This window comes from Colias eurytheme, chromosome 1 (genome assembly GCF_061535395.1).
Source record: "Colias eurytheme isolate Ceu_HAF_F1 chromosome 1, ilColEury1 Martin Lab GWU primary, whole genome shotgun sequence".
Lineage (NCBI taxonomy): Eukaryota > Metazoa > Arthropoda > Insecta > Lepidoptera > Pieridae > Colias > Colias eurytheme.
The window spans coordinates 15,683,947-15,697,406 of NC_142980.1; the positions used below are offsets into that span (position 1 = coordinate 15,683,947).

The 13,460-nt window shown below is 35.2% G+C and overlaps 1 protein-coding gene across 1 annotated transcript in view; it reads left to right on the forward strand.

The window, feature by feature from the left end:
* Positions 1 to 3,272: 3,272 nt before the first annotated feature.
* pins (G-protein-signaling modulator pins) overlaps positions 3,273 to 13,460 on the forward strand; it is a 41,615-nt gene continuing 31,427 nt past the window's right edge. Inside the window, exons 1-7 of the mRNA XM_090106182.1 lie at positions 3,273 to 3,485; positions 5,599 to 5,828; positions 6,142 to 6,420; positions 6,655 to 6,894; positions 8,776 to 9,040; positions 9,600 to 9,779; positions 12,142 to 12,344. Coding sequence (XP_089962308.1) covers positions 3,441 to 3,485; positions 5,599 to 5,828; positions 6,142 to 6,420; positions 6,655 to 6,894; positions 8,776 to 9,040; positions 9,600 to 9,779; positions 12,142 to 12,344 — 1,442 coding nt within the window. The 5' untranslated portion in view covers positions 3,273 to 3,440. The remainder of the gene's footprint in view (positions 3,486 to 5,598; positions 5,829 to 6,141; positions 6,421 to 6,654; positions 6,895 to 8,775; positions 9,041 to 9,599; positions 9,780 to 12,141; positions 12,345 to 13,460) is intronic.

Sequence of the window (13,460 nt, forward strand, 5' to 3'; positions counted from 1 at the left end):
AGCAGGTTTCATAGCGACAAGTAGATATCAATATCATTCGATTTAGCTTTAAAGGTTCGATATCGCGGCGTATAACTGTTGTATGCACTCTGGTATCTATAAACAGAGGTTTAGCTTATCTGATGGGAATCGGTGAAGCTTCAATATCATCAAATCATTATTTGGTTAACAGAGGCTGCAATCTTAAATGATATTATAATGTTACAAATATTCGGTTGCAAATAAATGATTCCCGATTGATAGATTGAATTCTTAATTGAAAACAATAATGTTTTAATAGAAAACGAGCAATAGGTTTAAGTTTAATTATTGGGTTATTTATAACATAATATTTAGATTACTTATCTAAAAAAATATCAATAGTAGCAAGCATAGTGCAAAAGTGTTTCATTTCAAATGTTACTGCCAGCGGTAATCTGGATATTATTATTTATTCCATGTTATTCCAAGAAGAAAAAAATATTTTTTTTATAAGGAAGTTTTTAAAAAGCATTATCTCAAAAAGCGCACTTAGGTACATTTTTAGCGCATTAACAAACGTAGGTACCTACATAGTATATGATATAGGTAGGTGACAGATCACAGAATACCATAATATAAGGTATTAACATTATGTGTAACATAGATAACGGGGAAATACTGAAATGAAAATGTTTATTTAAATGAAAAGTAATTCATTTTCATTTACTTAGTTTGAAAAATGAGTGTTTACATTGGATACAATTAATTGAAATTATTAAGCCTTCTATTAACGATAGTAACAGATGAATTATGACTCTCATTAGACATTAACGTAACTTCCTAAATATTTTGCAGTGCAAATCATGAGATTTCATAGTTAGATACTAATCTAGCTACACGTGTTTGTACTAATAATTAGTGCCATCGGAACAGGATGCCAAACATCAATAATTATTATGCAGATTTTAGTCGAGTTGATAATTTGACCCTCATTTCCATAATAAAGCTTACATTAATGAACTGCAATATTTCATATCAATCTTGCAGCTTCATAAAAAACCTGACGTATCGAATATTTTTAAAATTCGGCGGCAATGTAGCAATATTCGGATATTATTTCCACGTTGGAAGCTTTAATTGCGTATGAAGTGTTAATAATCCGCGCGAGTACATTTCACGGAAGGCATCCTTTGAGCGTTTTATCGGGATATGCATTCGCGCTATAATAGTCAATTCCGGGAGATGTGGATGGCGCGCCGAGTCAGGATATTTGCATAGCTAACGAACCTCCCGCCGCCACCCGCCGGCCGCCCAGCCCCGCCCGGGGCTCAAGCGGGCCCGCTTTTTGGATTCTGTTGCACGTTTCGATGAAATATTATTCGATAATACTTACATGCTGTAGATGAGCATTACCTACCTACTATCTGAATTTTCATTCGACTGTATAGTTTTTCTCCCTGTTTGATTCCTTTTGTCGGTAGATAACTTCATTGGAATACAAGGTAAATATACATAATATTACGCGATAATTATAATTTCTACAGGGCGGGGCATCTTATATTTTAACTTATCCCATTAATACATAACAACTAACAGTCCGATTCGAATTTAAGGAAAATAATGCACTAAAAGCTCTGAAACCGATTCAGAAAGTTACTAGACGTACTTCCTAGGGTCGGTAGGCACTGTATGATAACTACTTTCGTAAAGTTTTTGGAATAGAATAATATTTTCTGATTCTCTATTCCATTTTAAGATAAGTACCTACTACCAAAATCGGAGTAGCAAAGAAGGTTAATAACATCGAGGTTAATAATAAAATACATCATGCAAAATATTTGGATGGATATAATAATACCTATCTAATTTATTATTATGTACCAATAGTTAGGTAGGTATGTAAGTTTTTGACCCAAATTTCTCAAACAACCTGAAATGTTTTTATCGAAATCATTATGCTTTTGAATACGCTGTAAAATATTAGTTGTATCGTAACTTACAACAGATGATTTTTTTTCTTTTGAAATATTACCGAAAAGCCGATACAAGAGAAAATATAGAGTTTGAGAAGTGTGCCTGATTTAGTAAAAGCTCATTATCACACTGTTTGTATGCATTTCCTGAGAACATTTACTGTGGTAATGTTTATTTTTTTTACACTATGTGAAAGTAAAGATTTCAATGAACAATAGGCTCCCCAAGTTTTTGAAAAAAGATGATATTTTGACGGGTAACTTTTCGATTAAAAATTAGGTTGCTTTTTTGGTATTAATTCAAAATAAGGCGAACAAATAAATATTTTCAATCAAATAAATTACAGTGTATTTGGGACATAATAAAGTAAGTTTCCACTAAATTTCGTAGAAATAAAAATTTTGAAGTAGATAAAAATAAAAAACCAAACACTGGTTTTTTGAATTTTTCACCAAAATTTTGAGGTTAGGTAGTTACTTATGTGAAAAAATTGCAAAAACATACAAAAGTTGTAGATCTTTTTATTACCTACAACTTTGCCATTGAACTTTTTTCCGTAGGATTTGTAGTTTTGTCGGAAATCGAGAGAAACCATTTTTTTTCTTAAAAGCTCCCCCCTCCCACTTCCCGATCTCGGATTGACCTAATTTATTTTTCCTTTTATTTTCATCATATTCCCCTCCTTTTCTAATGGGTTTCATCCTACTGCGATTTTTTTTGTTTCAAAAATTATCTACCCTGGTGTACTACTCTCAAACCTCCCTGAACTATGAATCAATATTAAAAAAAAAATCGGTCGGTCTGTTTCCGAGTAATAGTACTTAATAAGGCAACTAGCATTGTTGCTAGCTACCTTTACACCTTTTTAAATTATTATCCAAGAAACCGTTTATTTTGCAGACACAATTAAATGGGTAGAGTACTTACTTCAATTTAGCCAAATGAGAGTTTCCATCAACATTCAGTAAATAATTATATTGTAATATAATAATTATTACGATTTTAAGAAAACTGTATTTATAAACAGAGTTTAAACTTGAACTACTAGTGTCCTCTATTGGTGCTCCAATAAGTCTGGAACATCTATATTCAACCATTCTCGTTCCCCTTTAAGATCACAGATGGCACTGCTAAAATTAACATCGTTGACTCTGATACAATCTATCAGCTAGGTATTTATTAGAAAAAATAATAATAAAACTATTCATATTAATTGTAATGAGATTTTACTTCCATAGTTACTTGTCATTATAATCTTTCTAAATGTTTAGTAGTAAATTATTATGGCAATGATTGCAAAAGTGCATCAAAGACTAGAGTACGGCAACACTTCATTCTTCATTAATAAAAAAAACATCGCTGGACGCTGTGCTGTGTCAACCGTAACATTCGTAAACGCCCTGCAACTTACAAATAAATAACAAAACAATAACTATGAGAATTATTAACTGACCGAAGTAACTTATTTCTTTTTAGTTTTATTGTTAAATAATTTTTGTGTGAGAATGTCTGTGAGTGCCAGTGCTGAGAATCTTTCAACGGACGCTCAGGTAAATATTGAATGAAGATAGTTATGTACATTGTGTATAGCACGTTGATATTGCACGATTTAATTTAGCGGTAATAAAGTGGTTGATGGTTACCTATGATCGGGCTCTGACTCATGCGTTAGGGTCCAAATACGGAAATCAAAAGCAGCTGTAATATCCGTTATGATTTACGGACAAAGCATTTTAAACTTTTTTAATTATAAATACCCAAATTGGGTCAAATGTTATCATTTCAATTAAAACAGCCGTGTTATAAGCTTTCTGTGCTATTAAGGTAACGTGAAAAATTATTTACATAGAATAACATGCTACGTAAAAAGTTTTACGAGTGTTGTAATGAATAATAAAAGTTTTGAAACTTTATTTATTCAACAAAAAGTTACTTTAATCATCTTCAATATTACGTTCCTATTATATAATAGTTTTTTGATTAATAATTAAATAATATTAATTTAAAAAATCTAAGAAATTATTAATTAAAAAAGTAAAATATATACTTACATTACATTAAATACATAACAACTGATGATGCTCTATGTTTCTGAGAATATAAAAAATGTATAAATTCTCTTAATAAATAGCCAGTGAACATATTTCATGAGTCAGAACTCTGCAATCAGTAGTCATGATTCACAAACATTTAACATGCTTCAGTTTACTTTTAAGAAGAATACATACATGTAAACAATGAGCACATTATATAAAACACCAAACATAAATCTTAATAATATAAAACACACGCAGGAAACTATTTTCCCTGTGTAAAATTGGGTTAATACATAGTTAAATTATTTTCTCTACAAAAATAATATTATTCTGGATTGATTTTGGCCAAACAAATCAACTATAAATGACCTTAACTTAAAGCTATATCATGAAGTGATATAACACAAATATCACTTATACAATGTAGCATGATTTTCTGCAATAACTCAACTAACATGAACACTCAAGAATTGAAGCGTAAAGGTATTAAATGTTACTTAATATTTTGTAATGGCTCGTTATATTCACAGACGGACTTGACGGCTCAACAAGATACCCTTTGTGTAACAGCTAGCATTGAGAATCATTGCACATTCATATTCTGAGAAACGGTTATTCAGTATGGTTTTAATATTTGCTTTGAGGGAATCTTGTGTATCTTAAGGCTAGCTTTCTTTTAATTGTTAATGCCTAGTTATTGTTATGGAAGAGAAGCGCCTTCTAACACAAGTGAAATTTATCACTTAAATGAAGGCACTTACCTCCAACCCAAGATGAAAACTTGTTTAAAAGAAATAAACAATTTTTATTTATTTTTTATTTATTATTTATTTAAGGAATAAAAATTAATTTAAATAAAACATTATTTGTAAAAGTTGTAACTATCAAAAAATTTTTTTGTTACATATACATATGTACTTAGTAATTTGCCTTATAATGCTTACTACCAAATTTACACACCAACCATTTTTTTTTTCTGTTTTTATATAACAGTATACTTGTTAATTAAACTGTACTACAAGAAAATTAATTGATATCTTTCTTAAAAAATAGTCGAAACAACTAACAAGTCTATGTAGAAGACAAAACATGTAAATAGTATCATGCTTTTATAATAGCAGACATGTGAACACTATTAGCAATGTTAACTGCAGCGAGTGAACGAATGTGACACCCCAACCAATAATAATGATTGAGATCCATCAATGCCAGGCCAATTACAATTTGATATCAGCCGACCTACTTCCTTTCATGTACAGTTTCATGAGACCTTGCATTCAATATTTATAAAGGAAATCATTGTTTGGGATATACATATATTATATAATCAGACAATGCTGATAAGTGATAATACATTTAAGTTCGTCTATTATTTTTACTAGACTCATTTATGTTTATAATTATCTACCTATGTAATGGTAATTTTTATGACCTTACTTTTAAACGATTTTATTTTACAATCCACAACAGTTACATTAATTTCTTCTGCACAATTCATAATTTCAGTTCATTTTAAATTCTTTTCTACTATTAAGTTCAAATACCAGCTAAACTTGTTCTTTGTGCAATTGAACAAACTTCAAACATTGAAAACAAAATATTTTCAATTGCTCATCTCATATTCCAGAGTTGCGATGGAGGCTCAATGTGTTTGGAGCTCGCATTGGAAGGCGAGAGGCTATGTAAAGCTGGCGACTGCCGCGCGGGGGTGGCGTTCTTCCAGGCGGCGATACAGGCCGGCACGGACGACCTGCGCACGCTCAGCGCGATTTACAGCCAGTTGGGCAACGCGTACTTCTATTTAGGAGATTATAATAAGGCCATGCTGTATCACAAGCATGACCTGACGTTAGCTAGGTGAGCTAAAGAAATATGACCCAATTTCAACCAGATAATATAATATGCAATATCAAAGGTACTAACATCTCTCGGGTCATGAGGTGACCTCATTAGATTGTTTAAAGTGCCCTACTTATGCGACAAAAATAGCGTTTCTTTTATTGCAAAAAGCACATTGTAACTATCAAAAGGCCTTTTAAAAATCAATGTACTTTAGATCTATTTTTTAGTTTTCCTGAATAATGATTATTTACTGATTTTCCCTTTCTAAAAACCATATTAAACCTCTCATTGTTAAAAGCATTTCAACAGTATTATTTTCTATTTACAGGTCAATGAATGATAAATTAGGTGAAGCAAAAGCGTCCGGCAATCTGGGTAACACATTAAAAGTAATGGGAAAGTTTGCGGAAGCGATACAGTGTTGCAAACGGCACCTGGAGATATCCAGGTCTCTAGGTGACAGGCTCAGCGAGGGCCGAGCGCTGTACAACCTGGGCAACGTGTACCACGCGCAGGGCAAGCACTTGGGTCGGGTGGGACAGAACGACCCGGGACACTTCCCGCAAGAGGTGCGGGAGTGTCTCTTACAAGCTGTTGCGTATTATGAGTAAGTTGTTATGTTTTAAAATTAAAGTTAAAATGAATTAAAGTTAAAATTACGGACATATTTGTAACCAATTTTGGTTAAAAATTTGTCTGTAATTTTCAAAATTTCTCTAATATTTTAGTTTGTTTAATTCATTTATGTGCCTCCAAAAGGTTGTTATATCTAAAGAAATATAATTTTGACCTGTTTGCTAGATTGTTTCATTGTATGAACAACGTGTAATACTTATTGCAGACAGAACCTGGAGCTGATGCGCAGCGTGGGCGACCGGCAGGCGATGGGGCGCGCGTGCGGCAACCTGGGCAACACGTGCTACCTGCTGGGCGACTTCGCGCGCGCCATCCGCTACCACCGCGAGCGGCTGCGCATCGCGCAGGAGGTGGGCGACCGCGCCGCCGAGCGCCGCGCCAACAGCAACCTCGGCAACTCGCACATCTTCCTCGGCCAGTTCGAGAACGCGGCCGAGCACTACAAGTGAGTGACTGGCCGAGCGCCAACTCGATAGATATCCGGTAGCAGTACCACTGGTACGGGTATTTGGATAGAACACAAGTCTGCGTGATAGTAACGACAACCGTCTGCGTGCAGGTAGCGCTGCTCGCATGGGTTTGTTCTAGAAACTTAATAGTTCGTTACTCCCACCACATTTCCAACCTCATGGATTACGAGAAGGGTATTTCGGAAATATAATAGTGCGTGTGACGTCACTTGCGAGTCTCCGATAATTATATGCTGCAGTAAATATACTCTATGGTTGCAAAATGTCCTTACGGAGTACAGTATATATGCCTGGATATTTCTCGAATGCCACAAAACATTATATGCAGTGCCCAATGCAATATCAATATGTGATGCATAGAAAAAAAAAATTAATGGTCATCTGCAAGCAGGTATAATTTGCAGACCTACTGGATTTCACAAAATTTCATGAGAATCAGTCAAACACTTTTGGAGGAGTTTATCTTCAAACACTGCAACACAAGAATTCTATATATTACATTATTTATATGTAAAAAATTCAATTAGATATCCCAATATGTTGATATTTTGGATGTGGATGGACACTAATTCATATGTAATGTTATGCTCATTGCTCACTACTCCAAATTATATCCTTTACAAAGTATTGGTAGTATTGTTATATGCGAAAGTGTGTTTTCGTTTGTTTGTTTTTCTTTTAACATCTAAACCATGCGATATTGTAATTATTATGTCTGAAAATAGGAGACTGATATAGTTTTATTTTTCCCAGAAATATTTACAAATTAAATATGGGCAAGGCGATTTAAATTAATTCATATATGCAGGTGAAGTTTGAAAAAATATATAAAACTAATATTTTTGTAGTAAAAAGCATTGGAGGCGTGTCACCTGATTCTATGATTTTATTTGAACAATGTGAATGTCGGACTAGAAACTTTAATAATTATTGCAATTGTTTTAACCTGCAAATGCGACTTGATTGGAATGTATACTATTTATAGAAACTTTCTGTGTGAATACGGGTATTTTCTTACCTATACCCGAATATTTAGGTATTTTTCCACAATTCGACGACGAACGCTTATTTAACAGTTACCTGTTTATACTGTAATCGAATCCACGATCTCCTTTATATTTAGAAGTATAATAACAATAATTTGCGAATGTTTTATAAACTGACTATTATGAATGACTATCATATAGCGTAAAATTCGATAATTTTATGTATTGTTGCTCTTTAAAACTATGAAAATGTTGAATATCAATTATTGTTTCCACATGTTTATTTTTATTTTTTTTGCGAAGATATTTTCATACAATGTAATTTTTTATATTGAAAATTGTTTGTCATTCAAATATTTGTGCTTGCAATTTACTGTATTATATTATATTATTATTATAGATATTTGCCATTGCTTTAATGTGTCCCTTTTTCTCTAGTCGAAGTAGGATTCTATCTTGGCGTATGATTTAGTTTGCTCCTTGATTTGATCCTTGAGTCATTATATAAATACCTCGTCGTTGAATAAGTCTAGTTGGTACAGAGTAAAGAAGGTTGGATATATCTGTCCAATGGTAGAAATATTTGTCCCATACCACATTGATGGATGGCGTTTGAATATTTACGTAATCTTAAAGTAAAAAACAATCCATGTATTTTTTGTCTCCATTCAAAATTGACAGAAATTTCTTCTTTTATATTGAATTAATCTTAACTTTGTTATTTGCAAAGTTCAAGTTACGTATTACGTACGTATTAATCTTTTGTCTTTCAAAGTTATTATTCAAATTTAGCGAAATAAAGTAAGTGCGATGTACGCTACTACAGCACCACTTATAGCCAGTATCGTACAAAGCACATGTCGTGTACAGACGCACACTGGCGCTCGCGGAGGCGCTGGGCGACGCGGCCGTGGAGGCGCAGGCGTGCTACTCGCTGGGCAACACGTACACGCTGCTGCGCGAGTACCGCGCGGCGGAGGAGTACCACGCGCGGCACCTGGCGGCGGCGCGCGGCCTGCGGGACCGCGTGGGCGAGGGCCGCGCCTGCTGGTCGCTCGGCAACGCGCACGCCGCGCTCGGCAACCACGAGAAGGCGCTCTACTACGCCAAGGAGCATTATAACATATCCAAGGAGGTGAGGCACGCACTACATACACATACCAATACTATTGTGCAATATGCACATTGCACAACAATACCAAAACTACAAAGTTTCTCATAAACACATTGATGAATCTTGATATTTTTCACGATAGTTTGTCAATGTTTAAACGAAAAGTGTACATATCCATATCGCATCACGTTTTAGAATTAAGCAATGTTTAATTAATATAAGTACTTATTCTGGTTATATAAAACATCCTCATTGTTTTATCTTTAGTTTTTCTTGTAATGCTGTGTATATCTATAATAGGGTCAAGCATGAGAATATTCTTACTTTGTACCTTCTTTGATGTAGGTACCTAAATAAATAAATAGTATTGCTCGCTTTGAATTGTAAAAATGTTAAATACTTCAATGAATAAAATAATTTATAAAGTAATGTCGGATTCCAATGAATGATCCAAAATACAAAAAATATCTTTACCGTTGTTGGCAAATAAATAATAACAGCGCAAATTGCCGTTTAAGTTTCTTGACGAATCTCGTTTTCAAGTGACCAATATAACAACAACTATACCGTCATTCCTCAGCTGGGCGACGTGCTGGGCATGGCAACAGCGCAGATGAACATTGGCGACCTGTGCAAGGTGCTGGGCCTGCCGGTGGAGCCCGCGGCGGCCGGCCCCGCGCCCGCCCCCGCGCCGCCCCGCACGCCCTTCAGCGCGCTGCGCGTGCGCAGGCAGAGCATGGAGCAGCTCTCGCTCATACAGGTGACACACATCACACGGGACACTTACGTATGTAGAGCATGGAGCAGCTCTCGCTCATACAGGTGACACACACACCACTCGGGACACTTACGTATGTAGAGCATGGAGCAGCTCTCGCTCATGACATGCACGTACTATACGAGCACGCACACACAGAATACGAACGCTCGGACACAATGGATAGAGCATGAAGCGTAGAACAGCTCTAGCTCATATTAGTGACACGCATACCCCGCAGCATGCGCACTGCATATTTACAACTAGCTGATGCATGTATGGTGACAGGTATTGCGAGATCGCCACACAGACCAGCACACAAGCGCACAGTTAGATGCACAAAAATAATAGTCACACACGCACGCACCCACACTCTAAGACACAAAATACACCAAATGAGCAAGGAAACACACAAAAACATAAGTCTAGACAAATACCATTATTATCAATAAATCATTTGTACACGACATAGGTATATCATGAGAAATGAGGTGTAAAGTCTTTTTTTTTTTAATCGGCAGTAATAAAATGGAAGGAATAAACACAGGCATTCAATACTATGTTACATAAGCAGCAGCTACAGCATCCTTGTGAAATTAAAAGAAATCTAAATAAAAAAACAAAAACTTGATTATTAAAAAATGCTATTTCAATTAAAATCCAAACGGCAGGTGTGTTTACCAATTAATAAATTCACATATAAAGTGCTAAGAATATTATCTTATGTCTATCATTTTTAATTCAAATAAGTTACGCGTCCATACACTGTAGCAGTAAGCGCAAATAAATGATATTGTAACAGCATTTTTATCCGGAATACAAATAAACACAAACTTTGATGTTTTCACGTGCCTAAATAGTATGTTTTACAAAAATGATTTGATTTAAAAAAAAATGTGCAATGTTTGTGTCTTGTGACCTCACAGATACCGATAGGGCATAAAACAGTTCACACTTAACCCGTGACGCGTCCTATGTACAGACGGTTAATCGTAACTCAAAATGGTACTGTAGCGTCCTGCGTAACAACGACTGTTCATAACGCGGCCAATGTGAATGTTTCCAGTATAAAAAATATTTCTCTATGCCTTAAACATTTATAATTCGAATCGACACGACTCCGAGACAGGCAATAGAGACCAAAACCACAAAATAAAAAAAAAAGTGAATCATTGATTGAGTTGCGTCATCGGCCATAGTTTGTGACATTTGTCTTGTTCAACGAATATTTGGATTGTGAATTATGCCGAGAGGAATAATTAGATGAGTGATAATTGAGACGTATATTACTGGAAATTTTACGTAGAATACGTTTATGATATTAGTTTTAGGGATATTTGAAGAATACTCAGTGAAAAAGTGTCTCAACTTTTCAGTGCGGAAGACGCAAAATGGCGCTTTTTTTCTTGTTTGTGAATAATGGAGATTTGTTATTATTCATAGTGAAATACGTTGTGTTAAATGTGTGAAAATATAAGTGAATGTATTTGGCAATCGTGTAGTGATATGAAAACGTGAATATGATCATTTGATGACTCAGCATTATCATGTAAGTGTTAGTATGTAAGCAATTAAAATTAAAACAAAAGAAAATCAATTTTTTATAATTTTATAGAAAAAATATATCGTCATGATTACATTTTTATGCTATAACTAGTTTCTTCCTCTTTCCAAAAATATATCATACATGGCATATAATTATAGAACAATAGGGTAAATAAAATTTTCAAACTCGGTAGTCATAAAAAAGCTAGATTTCGTAAACTCCCTTGACACTATCGGGATCGGTGCCGGCTGTGCGCCGGACGCGTCACGGGTTAAACACGTGTACAATGCTTAATACGCAAAACGAAAATCCTTACGTATATATATAAGAGCACACACGCTCACGTGCTCACACTACGCACCAATACACATTATCATTCAACCTACCTACTACTACTAATTTCCTAAATTTTGTTATAATTCGTCCACACATGAAAAGTTACTTATGTTATAAAATTTAACGTATGATATTTATTTAAAAAAAGTTTAATTATGCATAATATAATGAGATTGCTTAAATCGCATTAATGTCTTGATGAAATATAATTAAATGTAAACTGATAAGCTCTGAAATCCGATACGATCTAGATTCTAAAGCATATCAGATTTCCTAGAAACTAGGAAATCTAAAACAACTCATTATCAGTCTTTAAAATTTCTTATTACAGATTTATTAAAGAAGAAAAGTTTTAAATGCAAATCCTTTTGTTTTAATTCTGCTGTTATTTTTGCTTATTCCATATTATTGAATATACATGTAGAGTAATTACCAGTACATATAATTTTGCATCGCAAGTTACCATACAAGCACCATCCATAGATAACGCCGGACGCGAAAAAGAAAGAAGCGGAAAAGCGTGACGGCGAAGCGAGCGAAGCGAACGTGGAGCTGACGCGAGGCGAGAGCGAGGAGGGGGAGCAACCGGCGGACGTGTTCATGGAGCTAGTGGCGCGCTGTCAGTCGCAGCGCATGGACGAGCAGCGGGCCGAGCTGGATAAGGAGAACCGGGCCCGGGATAACAAGTTAGTGTTAAGGGGGGTAGTGTGTGGTGGGAGGGGGGAGGGGAGGATACCAGTCTAGTGCAGGTATTCCCAATCTTTTTCAACTCGCGGCGCAGTTTCATGTTAAGTTTTATCTCACGGTGCCCTAACCCCCAACCTCGCTATTTGCACGTAAAATGAAACACTCGATATAGGTACCTACGATACTAGAATAGAAATTAGGTTAGGCAGAGAAGAACAAAAATTAAAATTTCTTTATTGTAAAAGTATTTAAGTCGTAGATCGAGTCACGTCGCGGCGCCTCTATTCACTTTCTACTGCGCACACTTTGGGAACCCCTGGTGTAGTGCAATGTGTAGTGGTAGTGTTAAGTGGTTGTGAGTGCGGGCTATTGAAGGTAGTGAGTTCGTGTTTTGTGTAGTACGGGTTGTTAGACGGGAAGGGTAGCAATGTAGAGCAAAGTGTAGTGAGGGTTCTTGGTTATAGCGATTTGTGCCGTGTGTAGTGCAGGTTGTTTTGGCTAGGGATCGAAAGATAGGGGTGGAGTAGCGGACGAACATTGATGGGGCGGGTGTGTATGGTCAAGCTGGGCAATGTTTTATTCGCGGTTAGTGTTGAAGGTGTATATCACGATACTAAACTACACGAAAAACGTATCGTATATTTTTTATTTTATTAAGTATAGCACGAACCATTCGCGTTGTTTTACCTATTTAGATTCAGCCGATGTTACGGTAAAATGTTAATCGTTTCAATGATTCGCATGTTTGAAATATGTTTGCATTTGTTACCAGTTTTGCGTTCAACAATGAAAATAACCCTGTCTTAGTTTATTATACGAAATTCATCTTACAAAGTTATCTTCATTTTTTTAATTAACTTGATACTATCACTTGAACTTGCTTATTTTGTAAACTATATTGTTACTATAACCTCCTCGTACCATTAACTACCCCCTAAAACGAGAAAAATATACAAATCTTACATGAATATACATTGTAAAGTCACACATGCGCCATCTTTCAAAATTGCATGCAAATGACATAAAAATGCTTGGTTCGTGTCTGAGTTTTAACTATAATAAAATTCAATGCATTGTGCAGGACATGTAGATTTTACGTTGTTCCCATTTTGTCC